Raw genomic sequence first — 18,560 nt, 5'->3', positions numbered from 1 at the left:
ATAAAAGTTCCTTGTCCATCAAAAGAGTTGACAGTGACTTCCAAATGGAGGGAAACGTGTCCTTAGAATTACATTTATCTTTGAACGTTAAAATTAATGGAATTATTATTTATCAGTTAGCGTGCATTAGACGTTTCGAAAGTGGTATTCTGAATGGAAATACAGAAGTTGTAGATAACAATTGCATTTTATTATTGCACAGGAAGTTTCCAACAAATAAGGTTGTTTTGCGCCTGTTCTCAGAAATGTCTTTTGAAGAGACACAATTACTTTCATGAAACAGTATCTAGAGAAAAACCACATTAGATGGCAACTTTAAACGGCTAATCGCTTGTTTTTTCTTCAAAATCTACTTCCTTCAGTAATTGAAAGATTGCAATATTGTGTCACTATTTACATTATTTTGACAGCAAAATTCGTTGAGTCTTCAAAATAAACTGTCAGCAGAGAGAAAAAGAAGCAACTATGAAGTGTCTTACGGATTCAAGATTAAGAAATCTTCAGGAACTAACTAAAGTCAAGAGTGTCGTAAAAAAAACTAATAAAAACACAAATTTAGTGACTAATAATTTGCGATACTGTTCATTTTGAGGTAAAGTTAAATATTAACAAAGGTGGACGATACACTTTGAACGTGCGCAGATTGTATCTAATCCCACAGTATACACTATGCAGGATGACAATATTCCTAAATACGAAGAGTATTTATCTTTTGCTGAATAATTTTCAAATAAACAAACTTCTAAATGTCAGCAAGTAAAATAATAATCGTGTATAGAAATTCGACTTCTTTTTGGCAAAATTGGAGTCTTGGTTTCAAACCAGTAACAATCACTCTTCATTTGCATCCCAAAAGAGCAACGACTGTTGACTTCTTAGCAGCAATAAATTGACTCGACCAGCTGTCTGAAGATTTTTATTGTAAAATAAATAAATGAAAAAAATGAGCAAAAATTCTAAACATGACCTAGTCGAATCTTACCTAGACTTTACTCTTCTTTGGTCCTTTTGGGCCTGAGTGCTTTTATTACGACATGTCCAAAGAGGAACCACGGCACGAATAGGATGTGGCCCATCCAGTACACTGCATTGAAGGCAATCATCCACTTATGGTAGGAAAGCAGGACGAATGGTGTCAAACAGTAACCCATGAACACAACCAAGTACAGTTTACGGATGACCCACAGCACATGCCAAACGCCCGGCCTCTCGAGGGCTTCCGACAAGTCCTTTCGAACATGTAGCAACTGTTCCACCTAGAAAATTTAAAATTTAGAATAAAAAGGAGATAAGATTTGGCATAAAAATTGTACATACCTCTTTTTCCATTTTCATAATAATGAACTCCAAAAAGAAGGACATGTAGTATCCGGAATGCAATCCGTGCCACAGAGCGAGGAAGAATAGGGTGGTGGCCTGACTGATGTAGCGATTGTTCATGAACTTGAGGCGCTTGTAGATGTACCTGAAATTTTATTTTTACCTCCAAATTTTAAATTTATTTAATTTGAAGACTTACTGCATAACCCAGTGGTTGGTATTTGTGTTGAAAGACGAAATAAGGTGGCCGAACTTGACAGCACCTTCGTAGACTCGGAGCTGGACGTTGGCACACCCATTCCATTTCACTTTGCCGTTTGCATTTTCCCCGTTGTAGGTGAGTCCTTTAATTTTTTTAATTAAATGTTGAGACAATTTATCTCTAAAATAAATAATACCTGATGAGATACAGACTCCCTCAGTGATCATCCAGCAAGAAATGTATTTGTACATTGTGATCTTGCCCCAAATTCCCATGTTTAATGCTCTTTTCCAGAAAGGCAAAGTCTGGCACAAAAAGAAAATGTAAATGAAAATGAAAACTTTTAATTTTAAAAAACTTTTGTCTTACCAGGAATGCTTCTGAGAGAAGATAGTCATCCTTGTAGTAAATATTACCAACTTGGTAAATGCCTAAGTAAATGAAGCCGCCCAGTCCGCGCAGCAAACCGGGTACCATGCACTCAGGCTTTTCTTGACCCTTTTTAAATGAAATTAAAAGTTTTGTTCTTTCAACAGCCAGATGCAAAAGCTACCTCGGGTTTCATGGTGCCGTTGATCATGGACAGGTATCTCGTCATGGGAAACTGAGGTCCAACCATGTACGAAGCTGGGAAATAGGTGTATCCTGCCACTTCAAGCAAGGACGGAGTCCTGTCCATTGCAGTGAACTTTTGATCTTTTGACAGAGCTTCCTGCAAAAAAATAAATCATTTTGTGAATGAATATTGTGTTAGTAAACATTGATTGTGAGCAACAAGTTCACAGGGTGTATCAAACTGATAAGAGGATAATTATATAATATTGTGTCTCAAACTCACTGGACTCTTGCGCCCGTCGTAAACATCAAACGCTAAACCAATCAAACGCAGGGTCAAAACACAGTGGGGCATACTCCACTTGATGTCATACGTCTCTGTGCCGGTGTAGAAATATCCTGCATAAGAAATTTTTGTTAAATAAATTTATTGACACATTAAACAATTTACCTATCACCAAATAGCCCATGTTGAAGAGGAAACAAAGAATCACAGAGGCAAGTGTTCCTCCACAAGCCTTTAAAATTGTGTATGTCACAAGCACAGCTGACACTGAATGAAAAACTCCCAATTCTGGAAAAAAAATATGAAATTATGAAATAAATAAAAAAAAATTAAAAGAACTTATTAAAAATTACTGTAATTAAAAACTCCAATGGCAAGACCACACAGCAGGAAAAACAGATGTTGCAGATTTGCATTTTTTCCGTACAGGGTGTTCCGATGGAAAAATGCAATAGGGTAGCCTGGAGAATAGAAATATCAAGTTATTTGTATTCAGATTTCATCGATTTCTCTGGTTAATATATTAAAAAAAAATCCTCACCGACAACCAGGGAAAGTAGCAGTTTCAATGCTGGAACGGAACAACTAAGAGTTGCCGCCAAAGGGGCTAAAATCGAGGGGTCGTCCGCTGTCGTCATTTTGCCAGTAAATCCTGGTCTGCTAGGGCCGAGATTATCTTATCTGCTGCTGGGCTTGTATCGCACACTTTCGCCGCCTCTGAAGGTGAGAGTCAGCAGTTCAGCATCCTACTTCTTCTTCACCTGTCAATGCGGACACGAGAAATTTATGCATGAGAAGGAAAATCACAGCAGCGGAAAGGAGAGATTTGCGGCGATGCGGGGCTCAACATCGCGGAAATGCATCTCGGGGGCTCGCGGCGTGAAGCAAAAGAAATTCTTACCGCTTCATTTTTCCAATTTCATTGATCAGCTGCCGAAAATTCGCGTTTCAAAAGTGGCCGAACCGATGTTAAGGCGAAAAAACTGACGATCACTGCAACCTCTTTGGATCGACTGATCTGCGCGCCACCGGAAACACCCGAAGCCTCCCGACGACGTGTTCGTGCTTGTCTTTTTCGTGCCCTTTCCGACGAGCGACTGGTTCTTGCTTGAACGGAGGGTGCTGCAGTGACCCAGTTTTTCGACTCGACGACCCGCTAAGGACCAAGGTTTCCTCAGGTCACCCACCGAAGCGTTTTCGACTCCCTTTGCCGCGCAGTTTGAGCCGAGAAACGAAAATGTTCACCTGCTCCAGAGTAATCACCAGCTTGTCCAGGAGTTTCAGCACCTCCTCCGTGGTAATTTTGGACACCCATAGCGATTTGTCCTGTTTTTCGCAATCTTTGCAATTTACTGCTTCCCTGGTGGCTCGGTTGAGCCTCGAAATTCCCATTTAGCAGAGTTGAGCAAATATTTTTGGAGTTTTTAATAGAAAATTTTTGGAAATTTGCCCGCCGGTGGGTCTTTGACACGTTCTCCGCAAGGTCAATGGCACCAGCGGGTCAATTTTTGGCCAGCTGATAGGTCTTACATAATATTTGGAATGTAAACTACCACGTTAGTAAACTTTAAATCCAAAATATTTTGATGGAATCTATTATTTTTGATGTCAAATACTTACACGTCAGCCTGATTTTTTCCATGGTTGGCGAAAAAGTTAATTTTAATTTTAGTTAACGTGAGACTATCACGTGTTTAGATAAATTAGTAATGGGCCTTGTTTTTGTTCCCTGAAGACATCTCTGGCATTATCTCTTGAAAACCTGTAAACAAGAAGAGCTATAATGATATAAAAATAAATAAACAAGAGGACAAGAAAGTCCTTTAATTTGATGTTAAATATTATTGAACTGTTGAACAGTATTATTTTTTTTCAATAAAAAATACAATCATTGTGAAGTTTACCCACCCTTTAAAAATAGCTATAGATTTTCTCAATTATTGGTAATTAATTAATTTTCTTTTTTAGAACAATGCCAAAGTCGCTGTTTGTGGCGCGAGTGGTGGCATTGGACAGCCTCTGTCCCTGCTTCTTAAGCAGTCACCCCTTGTCACCCAACTGTCCCTGTACGACATTGTCAACACCCCCGGCGTGGCTGCTGACCTCAGCCATATGGACACCAGGGCCTCCGTCAAAGGATACAATGGACCTGATGAGCTCAAAGTAATCTTTTGAAATATATAAAAAAAAAAAAATTAAGTTATGAATTTTTCTGCAGAACGCCCTGAAGGGTATGGATGTTGTCATCATCCCTGCTGGTGTGCCAAGGAAACCGGGCATGACTCGTGATGACCTCTTCAACACCAACGCCTCCATTGTTCGTGACCTTGCCCTGGCTATTGCAGAAGTTTGCCCAAAAGCCCTGGTAATACGATCAATGTTTTTAAGTGTGAAAATACTAATTTAAAAAAATCAGGTTGGCATCATCTCCAACCCTGTCAACAGCACTGTGCCCATTGCTTCAGAGGTCCTTCTGAAGGCTGGTGTCTACGACCCCAACAGGATCTTCGGCATTTCCACCTTGGACGTCGTTCGCGCAAACGCCTTCATTGCCGAGGCCAAGGTATATTTGATATTTTAGAAAAACTAATCTACAATAATTGGAAAAGAATTAGATATTTTAAATAATACAAATGAAACATTTAAAAAGAAAGTAACAAAAAAATGAAAATGAATAGAGTAACCCAGTAACATCCTTTTTGTTGAAATTACTTTGATCTCAAAAACAAAATAAAAATTACAATTCACTTTTCAAATTAGGAAGATCTTTTTTTTAAATTAAGCCCAAATTAATTAATTAGACCCAAACATAATTCATTCACTTTTTTATAAGTTTAATAAATCCATTTCAAAACTGCTTTTAGAACTTGGACCCTGCCCAAGTGAACATTCCAGTCATCGGTGGACACTCAGGAGTGACCATCATCCCCCTGATTTCTCAGGCCAAGCCCAGTGTGGAGTTCCCCGCAGACAAACTGAAGGCCCTCACTGAGAGAATTCAGGTCAGAAGAATATATAATTAAATGAATTATTTGAAACTGTAACTTTGGAAAACAGGAGGCTGGAACTGAAGTGGTTAAGGCCAAGGCCGGAACTGGATCGGCCACTCTCTCCATGGCCTATGCCGGAGCCCGATTTGCCCTTTCTCTGATCAAGGCCCTGAATGGCGAGCCCAACGTCATTGAGTGCACATACGTCAGGTCGAATGTCACTGAAGCCAAGTACTTTGCCACCCCAGTCCTGCTCGGAGTAAGATTACAGATCAAAAAATTAATTTGGATTTATATTATAAAAATGTATAATTTCAGCCTAACGGAATCCAAAAGAATCTTGGATTCGGCAAACTTTCCGCCTTCGAAGCTGGCCTTCTGGAAAAAGCCATCCCCGAGTTGAAGAAGAACATCCAGAAGGGAGAGGACTTCGTCAATAAGTAAAGACTCAATTGGCAAACCATCAGTATGCAAGCAGTGTTCACTCACTATTTTTGTCTGGAAACAATCCAAAGAAAGGAAAAGGCCAACGTGCTGTACATACATGTGAGATGAAAAAAAATGCATGTAACCCTGAAATTATAGATGAAGTCAGAATGTGAATGCAAAGGGACGTCTGTCATTAAACAAAATGTTACAGTCTTACACAGCGGACTTGTCATTATGAAGACATTACCATTCGTTGAACCGAGTTGACTAATATAGATTTATAAATTATGCTATTGCAGTGCAGCTGGACTTTGCATACAATTATAATAATTATGGGTGCCATTTTATCACTGTGCACTGCACCGAAACAAACGGTTAAGGTCATTTCCATTCAGCTGGTACTCTGAATGTTAATGAAATTTTATATCCAGTTTTTTAGTTGTTTGTGCAGCAGAAAATTTAATTTAATTGATAAATGATGGATATGTTTTTTTATATTTCCGTTTACATTTTACACCTGCCTGACACCTGCGAAGGTTGTATTGAGGTTGATTTATTTCATTTATTCTCGATTCATAATAAGTTACTTTTCAAGAACATAACATTATTTAACATCAAAATCAGACTAAAAAATAAAACTAAATCAATTGCACCTGGTGTAAAAGGATATTAAAAAAAAAAAATTAAAAATGAAATAATAATTATCAAAGTTTTGTATTGTTCAATCAAGTTCAGCGCAATTGGCAAGTAGGATTATTTTAACTTTGACATTGTATTATTTTTTATAAAAAAATTAATTTAAATGATTTCTTTAAAAAAAATACTGAAAATGCAAAAAATGTGTGAATGATTGCGCCGTTTTTTTTCATTTTAATTGCACCTGGTGTAAAAGGATATTAAAAAAAAAAAATTAAAAATGAAATAATAATTATCAAAGTTTTGTATTGTTCAATCAAGTTCAGCGCAATTGGCAAGTAGGATTATTTTAACTTTGACATTGTATTATTTTTTATAAAAAAATTAATTTAAATGATTTCTTTAAAAAAAATACTGAAAATGCAAAAAATGTGTGAATGATTGCGCCGTTTTTTTTCATTTTAAATTAATTAAAATCATAATATTGAAAATTTCCCTTCAATAATTTAAGTCAGTAAAAAAATCACAAAGCCTCTGCTTTATTCTGCAATGAACGAAGTGAACGAACGATATTGCGCTCAATGTACTCTGGTGCTGGGTCGAGCAGGGGTGACCTCTGTGTCTGCGCAGGCGTACCATCTGCAGCCAGTCCACGACTCGCTGCTGCTGCAACTCGCCCAGCTGAACGAAAAGCAACTCGAGGAGTCAGAAAGAAACAGCCCGAAGTCTCGAGTGGTTCGTCGACTGCGGATGTGTGTGTGATGGGCGCTGGGTGTCGAAACTGAAGCCTCTGTTGGACCCTCGCTAGATGCTCTCAGGGCAGCACACGATTCGGCCGTAGAGCACCCTTAACAAGGTATGTGTGATTAAAAAACAAACCTTTTTGCTGGAAAGAAAGGAACCGAGTGTGTTGCTCAGGGCGCTCAGGTTGCCTACCGACGAGGCGCACTCGAAAGTGAGAGTGTAGCCTTGGCACAGTAAGAAAGGTTCATTTAGTCCAGCGTTTTTTTTTCGTTCGTACCTTTTCAACCCTTGCCTGCCGAGCCGAGTAATTAAATCAGCCTTGGCCACTTTACTCGCGACAAATCGATTGATTTTTCATCCTGGTTTTCCACCTCCCTTTTTTATAAATTGAAACAATGTCAAGTTCGTCTTTCTCTGCGTTTAATTGTTACATAGGGCAGGGTCGTTTGCACACGTATTTGGTGCAGCCGATTTTTTTCCGTCAAGAGCCGTCAAATTGGTCAATAATAGCGCGACTTGTTCTCTCCGCTGGTGATCTGAAATGTGTCCTGTTTGCGGTGAGAGATTTTCTTATTTTTATTAGCAAATAAAGAAACTTGAAATTAATATAAGTATTGGCAAATATTGTAGTTGCAAAGAACTCTGGCCTTTACAAAGAGATAATTTGTTTAATTTCCGCGAAATGGAAGGAGCAGGAAGCTGCGCACTAATGACACTTTATTAAATCAGTTCAGACAAAAGTTTCTTCCGGTTCTTTCCACTCGGTAATCTGGCAGGGAAGTGCTGTAAAAATAGAGAAGGAAGTTTATTTTTACAATTAATATTTTTGACAAAAAAAAAATAAAAATAAAATAAATCAAATCTTTTTTTGTTTACTTAATTTTTGTATGCGCCATTCATTACTAAAAATTTTACATCATCAATAAAATCGATGAAGTTTGAAAATGCAATAATTTTATTATATAATTTGCTATAAATTCTCTGGAATGCTATTTAAAATATCTCAAAATGTTTAAACGCTTGGAAATTTTGTATCTTTTTGTGTCTATAAAAAATAGTCCTACTTATCTGCAACAATTAACCTTGAGTGACACAGATTTGTCTTTGCATTGTGCTTATACTGTTCTCAAACCGTGAAAACTGAACCAAAACAATGAAATCTCACCAATTTTACAGATTATTATGATGATGTGCACTTAATACTCATTATAAATTAGTGCGATTTGTATTTTTTCTAAATATTAATTGATTTTTTCTCTCTTGTTGACATAAATTTGTAAATTCTTGTGAATAAATTGTTAAAATAATCTGCTTTTCAAGAATTTTTTTTTTTATTTTGATCAATTTAGATGTTGATTCATGGGGAATTTTCATTTTAAAGCGGATTTTTTGGTGATGGATTTTGTGTTCAGTCGCTTAATTTTATAAATGTAAATATGACAGTTAAAAAAAGATTTGGACATTTATTTAAATTAAATTCGACATATTTTGAAGCTTTGTTTCAGAGTGATTTTGATGCGCTCTCAACCAACAAATTAACAAATCAAGAGCAAAACCTGTAATTATTAATCATAAAAGCGTGCGCAATCATCTCTTTTTCTTTCTTCCTTCAGCGAATAATTATAATTCCAATTTAATAATTTCTCGCGGTGCATTCGCAAAGAAGTGTGCCAGCAGCCTTTTCTCTCGGCAATAATAATTATCCACCATAGAAATCCACAATTCTTCTAATTTAAATATCCAGATCCTCCTCTCCTTTCTCATACAACCCTTTTTTTGCAATTTCAATCGACAGCGCTTTTTGTTTCGGAACTACTTTGCATTTGAATAAAATTGGTTTTGCCATTTTGCATTTTTTTTCCCTAAGTGTGTTTGTTGTTTCAGGAACACTTAAACTTGTTTAGGAAAGTTTTTTATTTGTATTGTCTTCCGCCGGCCGGTCGCTTCTTCCGACACACAAATTCAGCGACGACAATCATAACTTGACACAAAAACCGCGCGTGAAATTTCTCTCGAAAGGAAAAGGGTCTCGTCTGCACTTGCGGTCAAGTGGCCAGGACGTAACGTGTTGATCTTATCACTTGCGAATTTCGCACTTTCTGTATATTACATGTTGCAAAGCGTGTTAATCTTCGCGTGCAAGTGAAGTAATCCAGAGCACAATCTTTTCGTTCCTCTCCTCGAAAAGTTGCATTTTTATTTTTATCAAAACTTCAGATTATACACGTTGTTCTGTCGATTTCCGCTTTTTTGTCTGTGATAATGAACATTTGACTGGGTTTTCCTTTTGGTTTTGGTGTGAAGTAGAATTTTATAAAAAAAAAAAAAATAACAACACCGGAATTCAACAAAAATTATTAATGTTATTATCATTTTATTTCTGCTTTCTCTGTTTCTGTTTTCTCAAGGTTAATTTTTAATTTTTTTTTATTGTGATTTTTTTAAACTATTTTAAAGTAGATTTTGTTTATCAAAATATGAAATTTACTATTTTCAGTCTTGTTCAAAAGATTGTTACATAAAAAATAATTCAATAACTTTGTAAATTTCTTATTTCTTATGAATTTTTGAGGCTTAAATTGAGTTAAGCCCCTGCGTCAATTTTGGGCATTTTATCTTCAAGATAAATAGCCTCATTAGCATTGTCGTCACGTCATAATTGCTACACAAACCATAATAAAATGCTGCACGCAAGTCGCTAATGATGCCTGAAAGAACCGCGATTTTTATCTTTCTCAATTTGCGTCCAAGGATTTTCTTGAATTAATAAAAATTATTCCAGATTTTGGTGCATACTTTGGCTTTTCATAACAAGAAAAGCTTTGAAGGCCGCCGTAATAACAAAGGAAATATGCAAAAAATGTGGATCGCTGATTCCCAAGTTTGAAAGTCTGAAATTTTTACAAATTAATACGACCGTTAACAAATCTGTAGAAATTGTAATATAGGCGGTATGAAATTTGAGCTTATAACTACACACATTTTATCAGCTCACAAGTAAATTTAAATATAGATTTTGTTCGATGGTTTTTCCAGCCCAGTTCCAGCCTTTCCCATTACAAAAAAGCAATATCCGGCTCTACATCCTTCTTCTGCTTTACTTAGATCAGGATATAGTTTAATTCCTATGAATCAATAAACTTCTAAAAAATCCCTTCTAGGAAAAGCTGACTCAATCAGACTCGCCGTGAATAAATCCTCAATTCATTTTTATTATATTAATACAAAAGTATTTTTTAACATTTTATTTTTTATTTTTAATTGATCAATCTTCCTAATTTTTTACATTTTTTTTATTTAATTTCTTCTGTAATCCATTTTTACCTGCATAGAAATTTAGAAGAAAACAGATTAAAATCATTCAGAAAATTTTCCCACGGCAAGGAAACGATTGTATTTTATAATTTAAAAAAAATAAAAATATCTTGACAAATTTTATTTGAAGCAAACCGCTGCTGCCGGTCTGGTTAAGCGGATTTGAGAAGGCTGCTGTGGTTTTGCCTCTGAAAGCGTCGTTCAGTCTCTCTGTTTTTCTCCCGGCTCGAATTTTAAACCTCTAAAGACGAATTAGCCAGACCGATTGTCACGCGACTTTTGCTGGATCGGAAGTGGTACAAGTCACGGCGACGACACCTGTTTAGAATGGCTTCTTCCCCGCTTGGGAATCAAGCGCCGGTGACTGGACTCGGCTAACTGCTGCGCTGATCAATTTTTAAATAAATCATCTGCTACGAGCCAATGCTATACTTTCACTACTCGCCGCCGCTTGCTATGAGGTGTTGTATAAGGTTGTATAATTTTAGAAAGCAAAATGGCAAAACCCAGTGAACCAGACAATGTCAAATACACACAGCGCCGCTAATTCGCTAGGATTTGTTTGTTTCGGCTTTCGAAATAGCACAACGTGCGTAATCGATTGAAAGCAGAAAACAGATCAATTGATTCTGTTAAAGCAAAACTGAACAGTAATCAATTTAAGTCGTTTTTTATCATTAATTACATGATGTAAAAATGAGGAAAACTAATTAATTACAGTTTAATTTAATTTTTATCAGGAATTTTTATCGTTTTAGTAGATGTGATTTTGAATCAAACAAAGTGGTAGGTTAAAATTTGGATATGATTTCAACTTTTCAAAATTTTTGCAATATAGAACAATGTAATTTTGGATAAAGGATCAAGATTTCTTTCAAATTTGAGGATAGACTGGAACCATTGAATAAGATTTCATGCAAATTTAATTTTGAGTTGCAAAAAACAATATCAATATGATGATAAAAATTTCGTCGAATAAAGTTTCAATTATTAGGTTTAATATTTAATTTTAAAACGGCTGTAGAAAAGGTTTCCCTAATCGATCTCTAACTGATGTTATGATGTAAATATTTTATTGCACGTCAGCACGATTGTTTTTGACCGGCTGAGTTTGAGCAAAAAAGTGCCAAGCCAGGTGTGTGAAATTATGCAAGCGAACCGGTTTTGCACTTTTGTTTCAAACCGCGCGACTTTTTCATGCGGTCTCTTTAATTTCACTCCGTATATCTCCAATGGTTTCCTGGTAAATTATAAATTATCCCGCTCCTGTTTATATATTAATTGCGGTCGATCGTGATAATTTGTCAAGGTTCTGCCGACCGGCAGCAATTTTTAAATCATAGTGCGTGAATCGAGATTGGAAAGGAATCGTAAAATAATTTGAGCGACCGCAGTTGCTTCTATGCGAGCAAGGCCAAGTCAGTAACTTTTTTGGCTCTCGTAAAACCAGAAAAGCTGGCTGGCTGGGCTGGCGGACTCGATTGACAGCCCTTATTGCTAGCCGTGGGGATTTAAAGTACGAAAGCCTTTCTTTCTTTATTTCTTTCTTTTGCATGTCGAGATAAAAAGAGGATTTTGGCAGGGAGGATGAATAAGTTGTTAGGAAAAGGTCGCTCCGGATTTTTTTGCGCTCATTGTGCCGCAACCGGAAGGCTTGTGACAAGGCCAACACAGAGTGAAATTGCACTTGGAGCTAGGAATGAAAATGTATACCTGCAATTTAGCATCATTATCATTATGTTGTCTCGCAGTGTCTTTGTTATCATATAGAAAAAAAGGTCACGAGAGAGTATTGTATAATTTTTTTGCACTCTTCGCAAATAGTGAACAGCAGGAATCGCGATGATATATAAAAGGTCTCGCAGCAATAATATCATTTTTTTGAAATTATAAAATAAATGTTGTCAGATTCAGAGGATTTCCAAGGATTAGTAAACTTTATGGCAGGATTTACAAATTGTAAAGCAAGATAAGATAAAAATGATCCAAGTAACATTTTTAATAATTCGGTCCAAAAGGGTTACTAAGATAATTTAAGAAAGAAGAAAACTGACTTTTGAAGTCAACAGCATTGATATTTTTGTAATAATTTCAAATTATGAAAATTGACTAAAATTTTAATTAAATTGTATGGTGGTTAATCAATATTTTTAGTCATTATAATTTATTTTTTTTAAGTAATAATATTAAATTCCATTTTTTTTTTGGAATTTTATATTTTGAAACAGATGAAATATATTGAATTTTTGATAAAATTATAAAATATTAAACAATATTGAATGTTTTCAATTGCAATACAAGTCATAACTGACAGACGAACTATTTATATTATGCAAATTGACATTAATTCCCAGTTGTGCATTGTCATTATTAGCAATGCTAATGACCGTCGATTGTGCGATTTAATTCTGTGTAATAGCTAATTTACAATTATTATTATTGCCGTTCGATTAAGACACTCGTCGCAAACAAGCGTAATAACAAAATTGTTTTATTCAACGCGATCGGTTTCGCTCTTTAAAGCAAGTCGGCGGCGCACGAACAATGACGGGAAATCGAAGTCGGAGGGACTTTCATTTGTTTGTCCACGTTGGATGAATTCAAATTGCACACCGTTTCTTTGCAAATAATGACGCCCTCATATCCCGGCAACCCGCACCTTCAGAAATAAAAATCCGGCCGCCTTTTATCAGAAAACAATCGCGCCGAATTTAGCTCTGCTGAAATAGAACGTTTCTGCGCGCAATTTTAGTCCCAATCGCCGATATATAAATAGAAAGTTTATGTATAAATTGTGTGCGTTCGATTAATTTCACTTTGCGCCTAGGAATGTTTAATTGACCGCTGCACTTCTTTTCGAATTATGAACTTGCTTTTATCACAAAGCTGCGAACAACAAATCGCGCACTCTTGAAATTTCCTGCCGGTTGAAAACTTTCGCTTTCAACGCTTGTTCTTCCTTTCTCGACGCTCTCGCCAGCTTTGCCACTATCATGCATGCTGAATTGAAACGTTTTTCGTCTTTTTGCAGCGATGGCGTGCTTACGGGAGGCGAAAATTATGCTGGTCACCGCGCTGGCTTGCGTGGTGCTTGTCAACCACGTGTCGGCCGAAGCTCCGAAAATCTTCATGAACCAGTACGCCGTGCAGATCCCGAACGGCCATGAAAGTGCCAGTGCCATAGCCCAGACCCACGGTTTCACCAACATGGGACAGGTACGCCAAAAATTCTTGGTCATTCATTTACTTACTTTTTTTATCAACTATAATACAAGAGGAAACGATTGAAAGTAAATGACTTGCAATTATCGTTAATATACTTCAGGCCTCTTTTATTTCCATTCATAACATTCTATTTACTTTAAAAAGCATTGATAAGATATAATTTATGATTTAAAACTGCTTATTTTTATGGAAAATGAATTTGAAGGAAATTAATTATTGTCAGATCACAGTGTTTAAATTTATTTGTAAATGAAAGAAAACTATTTGAAAAAAGGTATTGGTTAAAACCTGAATAATAATTTTTGTATTTATCTTCAAATGAATTCCCTTTCTAATTTTGTTCCAGATTGGTGAGCTGAAGGGTTTTTACCTTTTTGAACATTCACGCATCCACAAGCGGTCCGCCCTGCCAAATAACACATACCACTCGAATCTCATCAACGAACCCGAGGTGCGTGTTTATTTTATTCTCTCTCTCATAGCTTTTTACTGCATTTTCTCGTCTTCTCAAATCGATGCCAAAGTCGTGATCTCTGCGAAAGGCGTTTGTTTGCATGAAATTTATATAAAACATTCGCGCGCGCGAGAATGAAAAGATTTCATGCGATTGCTGACCCAATTGCAGGTGCTCTGGGTGCAACAGCAGCATGTCAAGCGGCGAGTGAAACGAGACTACCTCTCCGACTTCAGCCCGTACGGCACCTTCGACTCTCTATTTTCCGGCGGTGTTCAGCACTCGAGGGTGGCGCCGCGTGACCAGGGTTCTTACCTCGGCGCCAGGCCCTTCTTCCCTGACCCTCTCTTCAAGGAGCAGTGGTACATGGTAGGAATTTTCATTTTATTTTTTATTTTTTTTCCAATTTAATTTAGAATGAAATTGTAAAATGAATTGTTCTAATCGAAAGTGTGATGGGAGTGAAAGGTCATGTATACTGAACTTGCATTTTGAACCTTTCAGTTTATGTTTTAAGTCAATAAAATCTGTTTGTAAACGTGACCTGCACGCTATGAGTTTATGTCAAGGGTCACAGTAACGTCTGAGAGTTTAAGACACGTGTATTAAAAAGCTAAAAAGCCTTGACCTTTTTTCAAGCACATTTTATATCAAACTTATTTTTATTTATTTCCTCAGTTTCTTTCTATACAAGTTCGCAAATATTTTTAATATAATATATGTATTGTGCAGTAAAAAATGTTTATGGTAACAGTCATTTGCCAAAAAATGTAGACAATTCAGTGTGGCTTTCCTTGTGCCTTGTTCAATGTGTTAGCATGATTTTTGTTTATTTTCGTAGACCGGCGGTGCGAAAGACGGTTTCGACATGAACGTCTGGCCGGCGTGGCAAAAGGGCTACACAGGCAAGGGTGTTGTGATTTCCATCCTCGACGACGGAATCCAAGTCAATCATCCCGACTTGGCGCAAAACTACGTAAATAAATTTTTCCCTTGAAGATTTGAACTGGTAAAGTAAAATGCACTTTTCCCTCTTCAGGACCCTTTAGCCAGTACAGACATCAATGACAACGACCCCGACCCGATGCCCCGGGACAACGGGGACAACAAACACGGCACCCGGTGCGCCGGGGAGGTCGCAGGTGTGGCCTTCAACAGTATATGTGGAGTCGGCATCGCTTACAACGCCAGTATTGGAGGTACATGAATGATTCAAAATCTAATTACCCAAAAAATGACGTCAATGGTTATTTTGGAAGGAAAAACAATATGAATAAAATATGATGAACGTCCTGTGTCATGATTAGAATTTCTAATGGGAAATCTTTTCAGGTGTTCGTATGCTCGACGGCGTGGTGAATGACGCGGTGGAGGCAAAAGCCTTAGGCCTCAATCCCGCCCACATTGACATTTATAGCGCCTCTTGGGGACCAGAGGATGACGGCAAGACCGTTGATGGACCGGGCCCTCTGGCGCGCCGAGCCTTTATTTACGGAGTCACTGCGGTGAGACAAAATTTATTTCACATATGAGTCAATTAATTCCCTTATCCATTGACGCACGCTTGCAAGTATTGCTCAACCCATTAGTCCATCCAATTACCCGCTCCTTATTTACAACACCCTGATGATGATAATTTTGCCGATAGGGTCGCAATGGCAAAGGATCGATTTTTGTGTGGGCGTCTGGCAACGGCGGCCGCCACACAGACTCTTGCAACTGTGATGGATACACCAATAGTATTTTCACCCTCTCAATCAGCAGTGCCACTCAAGGAGGGTGAGTAACGAGCTTGTTTGCTCTGTATAATATATTTTTTTTATTTTGACTCGAAGGGTCGCAACTTGCAATATAATGCCTTAAAGTATTATATATATGTTAGAAAATAAGCTACTGGAAATTATTAAAAAACAATATCGATGACTTGCAGCTAAATGGCTTTATTAGGTATGAGTGGATACTTCAGCTCATTTACTTGTCATTAATTATTTAAATTTTTGCTAAATAAACATTATATTTTCAGCTTTGTATTAAAAGCAATTTATTTTTCTTCTAAAATGCACAGAATTCCCGTTTGTTTCACTATGGTTAAAATAAAAATACCTGACATTCCACTTTATGGAAGAATGTGGGCTCCATCAACTCGCAGTCATTTAGAATTAAAAAATATTGTATATTTTATTATGCTAATTAGAAATTTGTCACTTGTCTGTAAAAATCCAACAATAAACCATTATTTAACCGCAAACTTCCTAATTGCAGGTATAAACCGTGGTATTTGGAAGAATGTTCATCAACTCTTGCCACAACATACAGTTCAGGGACACCTGGCCATGACAAGAGCGTCGTGACCGTGGACATGGATGGTCGATTGAGACCTGACCATATTTGCACTGTTGAGCACACTGGTAAGTAGATCTTGCAGAAATTAAAAAAGCGGTGTTAATGTTCTTCACAGGCACTTCGGCCTCGGCGCCGATCGCTGCTGGCATTTGTGCTCTGGCCTTAGAGGCCAACCCTACTCTGACCTGGAGAGACATGCAGTACTTGGTGGTTCTCACATCCAGGTCACAGCCACTTGAGAAAGAGCGCGGCTGGGTCACAAACGGCGTACAAAGAAAAGGTATAAAAATATTTCATACTCAATTCCGCACTTACAATTATAATTTTATTGCCATTTATTTCAGTGAGCCACAAATTTGGCTACGGTCTGATGGACGCCGGGGCCATGGTTCAGCTCGCTGAGCAGTGGATTACAGTGCCTTCACAGCACATTTGCAAATCGCCAGAATTGAACGAGGAAAAGTAATTTTTTAATGCTCTGTCCTGGAGGTTGAAAAATTAATATATATTTTTATCAACAAAGGTCAATTTCGCCAGTTCTGGGTCAAGTTATGCAATCGCAAGTGGAAGTGGATGGTTGCATCAACACCTACAACGAGATCCAATATTTGGAGCATGTGCAGTGCAAATTGACCCTCCGATTCTTCCCCAGAGGAAATCTGCGTATTTTGCTCACCTCGCCTATGGGCACAACCTCCACATTATTGTTCGAGCGTCCCAGGGATGTTGCCAGCAGCAATTTTGACGACTGGCCCTTCCTCAGTGTGCACTTCTGGGGCGAGAGACCTGAAGGCAGGTGGACTCTGCAAATCGTCAACGCCGGTAACAGACAAATCAACACACCGGGTAATTTTCAAATTTTTCATATCATATCATGCAAGTTAATTTTGCATTTTTATTCAGGCATCCTAAAAAAATGGCAGCTCATTTTCTACGGAACAAAGGAAAACCCCATTCGGTTGAGAACCAATTATCCGTCAGCAAATGCTGCAAGCCGATCCTTTTCAGGCAACCAATACACAAACGGGTACTTTGATTTTCAGCAACCAAATCAGCAGCCGGTAGATAACTTAGTCTAAAAAATTTTAGTTATATCTTTATCAAATAAAAACTCTGTAGCGTCTCGGTGATATGCTGACGGCTGGAAGCGAGAAGTTTGAGACTGTCGTTGCTCCTCCAAACAGCACTTCTTCAGATGCATCGTCTGAAAATTTGGAGCGAATCTCTAAAAACTGCCACCCTGAGTGCAGTAACTTTGGGTGCTACGGAGAATCATCAACAGACTGTGTTACTTGCAAAAATTTCAAATTAAATAGGTAAACTTGTGGGTAATTTAATATTTTGATCGTCAAAATTTTATTTTTGCAGCACTTGTGTCGAAGAATGCCCTCAACGTAGTTTTCCAAGCTCGCAGGGCATTTGCCTCCTTTGTCACGACTCTTGTCAGGGCTGCAAAGGACCTAAAAAGAATGACTGCTTGACTTGCAAGCGTGAGGCCAAACTGAGCGACGATGGCCTCTGCCTGGCCAAGTGTCTCAATCAGAATAATGGAGGTATGAATATTATTTATTTTTGTTGTGTCGAGAAAAACTTAAATTACATTTATTTCACTCCAGATGTCCCATGTGAAAATACATCCTCAACGGTGCGAAGAGCCGTCGAAACTCCAGGCATAATTGTGGTCAGCCACACCATCAAGTCCAATTATTTAGATGCAGTAGCAATCCTAGGGGCAGCCGTTGTGGTGGTTGCAGTGATTTTTGTTACCATAAGAAAGGTATTGAATTGCATTTCCAATCAAGCATTACATTTTACGCTCTTATTCTTTCAGCTGAATAAGGTTACTAACGCCAAGAAATGGTATGCTGACTACCATGCGGTGCCAACGAGGCAAGGTGATTTCGATGAGAGCTGATACAAAGAGTGATTTCCCATTCAATCTGTGTTAAAAGAATCTTTATATATAAAATGTTGTATTTTTTGTAAATAAAATTACGTTGATTTCAAAATCGCCGCGACAATTTCCATTTGGTTTTATTTTGTTCAACAATGAAACTAGTG

General features: G+C 37.5%; 3 protein-coding genes across 4 annotated transcripts; 2 read left to right on the top strand and 1 right to left on the bottom strand.

Annotated features, from left to right (window-relative positions):
- Window positions 1-174: 174 nt before the first annotated feature.
- LOC132203114 (lysophospholipid acyltransferase 5) lies at window positions 175-3,824 on the bottom strand. 2 transcript variants are annotated; one of them, XM_059630613.1, is made up of 12 exons: window positions 3,265-3,824; window positions 2,905-3,124; window positions 2,717-2,824; window positions 2,529-2,651; window positions 2,361-2,476; window positions 2,076-2,234; window positions 1,892-2,020; window positions 1,719-1,827; window positions 1,520-1,664; window positions 1,318-1,465; window positions 983-1,256; window positions 175-902 (listed from the first exon to the last, which is right to left on the bottom strand). In XM_059630613.1, the coding sequence occupies exons 2-11, from the start codon at window positions 2,999-3,001 to the stop codon at window positions 990-992; spliced, it is 1,401 nt and encodes a 466-aa protein (XP_059486596.1). In that variant the 5' UTR covers window positions 3,002-3,124; window positions 3,265-3,824; the 3' UTR covers window positions 175-902; window positions 983-989. The 2 variants fall into 2 exon arrangements, with proteins under 2 accessions (XP_059486596.1, XP_059486595.1); XM_059630612.1 differs by having other exon boundaries at window positions 175-906; window positions 3,265-3,731.
- On the top strand, window positions 3,437-5,998 carry LOC132203115 (malate dehydrogenase, mitochondrial). The gene is made up of 7 exons (XM_059630614.1): window positions 3,437-3,660; window positions 4,332-4,526; window positions 4,582-4,728; window positions 4,780-4,926; window positions 5,228-5,365; window positions 5,421-5,612; window positions 5,672-5,998. The coding sequence occupies exons 1-7, from the start codon at window positions 3,601-3,603 to the stop codon at window positions 5,795-5,797; spliced, it is 1,005 nt and encodes a 334-aa protein (XP_059486597.1). The 5' UTR covers window positions 3,437-3,600; the 3' UTR covers window positions 5,798-5,998.
- Window positions 5,999-7,105: 1,107 nt separating this feature from the next.
- Window positions 7,106-18,520, top strand: LOC132203511 (furin-like protease 2). The gene is made up of 17 exons (XM_059631331.1): window positions 7,106-7,274; window positions 13,509-13,693; window positions 14,049-14,153; window positions 14,328-14,525; window positions 14,998-15,132; window positions 15,196-15,355; window positions 15,489-15,661; window positions 15,805-15,935; window positions 16,419-16,564; window positions 16,615-16,779; window positions 16,844-16,961; window positions 17,023-17,345; window positions 17,403-17,560; window positions 17,619-17,815; window positions 17,868-18,052; window positions 18,116-18,276; window positions 18,331-18,520. Exons 2-17 carry the CDS (start codon window positions 13,511-13,513, stop codon window positions 18,412-18,414), a joined length of 2,622 nt encoding a protein of 873 aa, XP_059487314.1. The 5' UTR covers window positions 7,106-7,274; window positions 13,509-13,510; the 3' UTR covers window positions 18,415-18,520.
- The last annotated feature ends 40 nt before the right edge of the window (window positions 18,521-18,560 follow it).

Source organism: Neocloeon triangulifer, unplaced genomic scaffold (assembly GCF_031216515.1).
Source record: "Neocloeon triangulifer isolate White Clay Creek 2 clone unplaced genomic scaffold, ASM3121651v1 ptg000017l, whole genome shotgun sequence".
Lineage (NCBI taxonomy): Eukaryota > Metazoa > Arthropoda > Insecta > Ephemeroptera > Baetidae > Neocloeon > Neocloeon triangulifer.
This window is presented reverse-complemented; position numbering and strand designations above follow the sequence as displayed.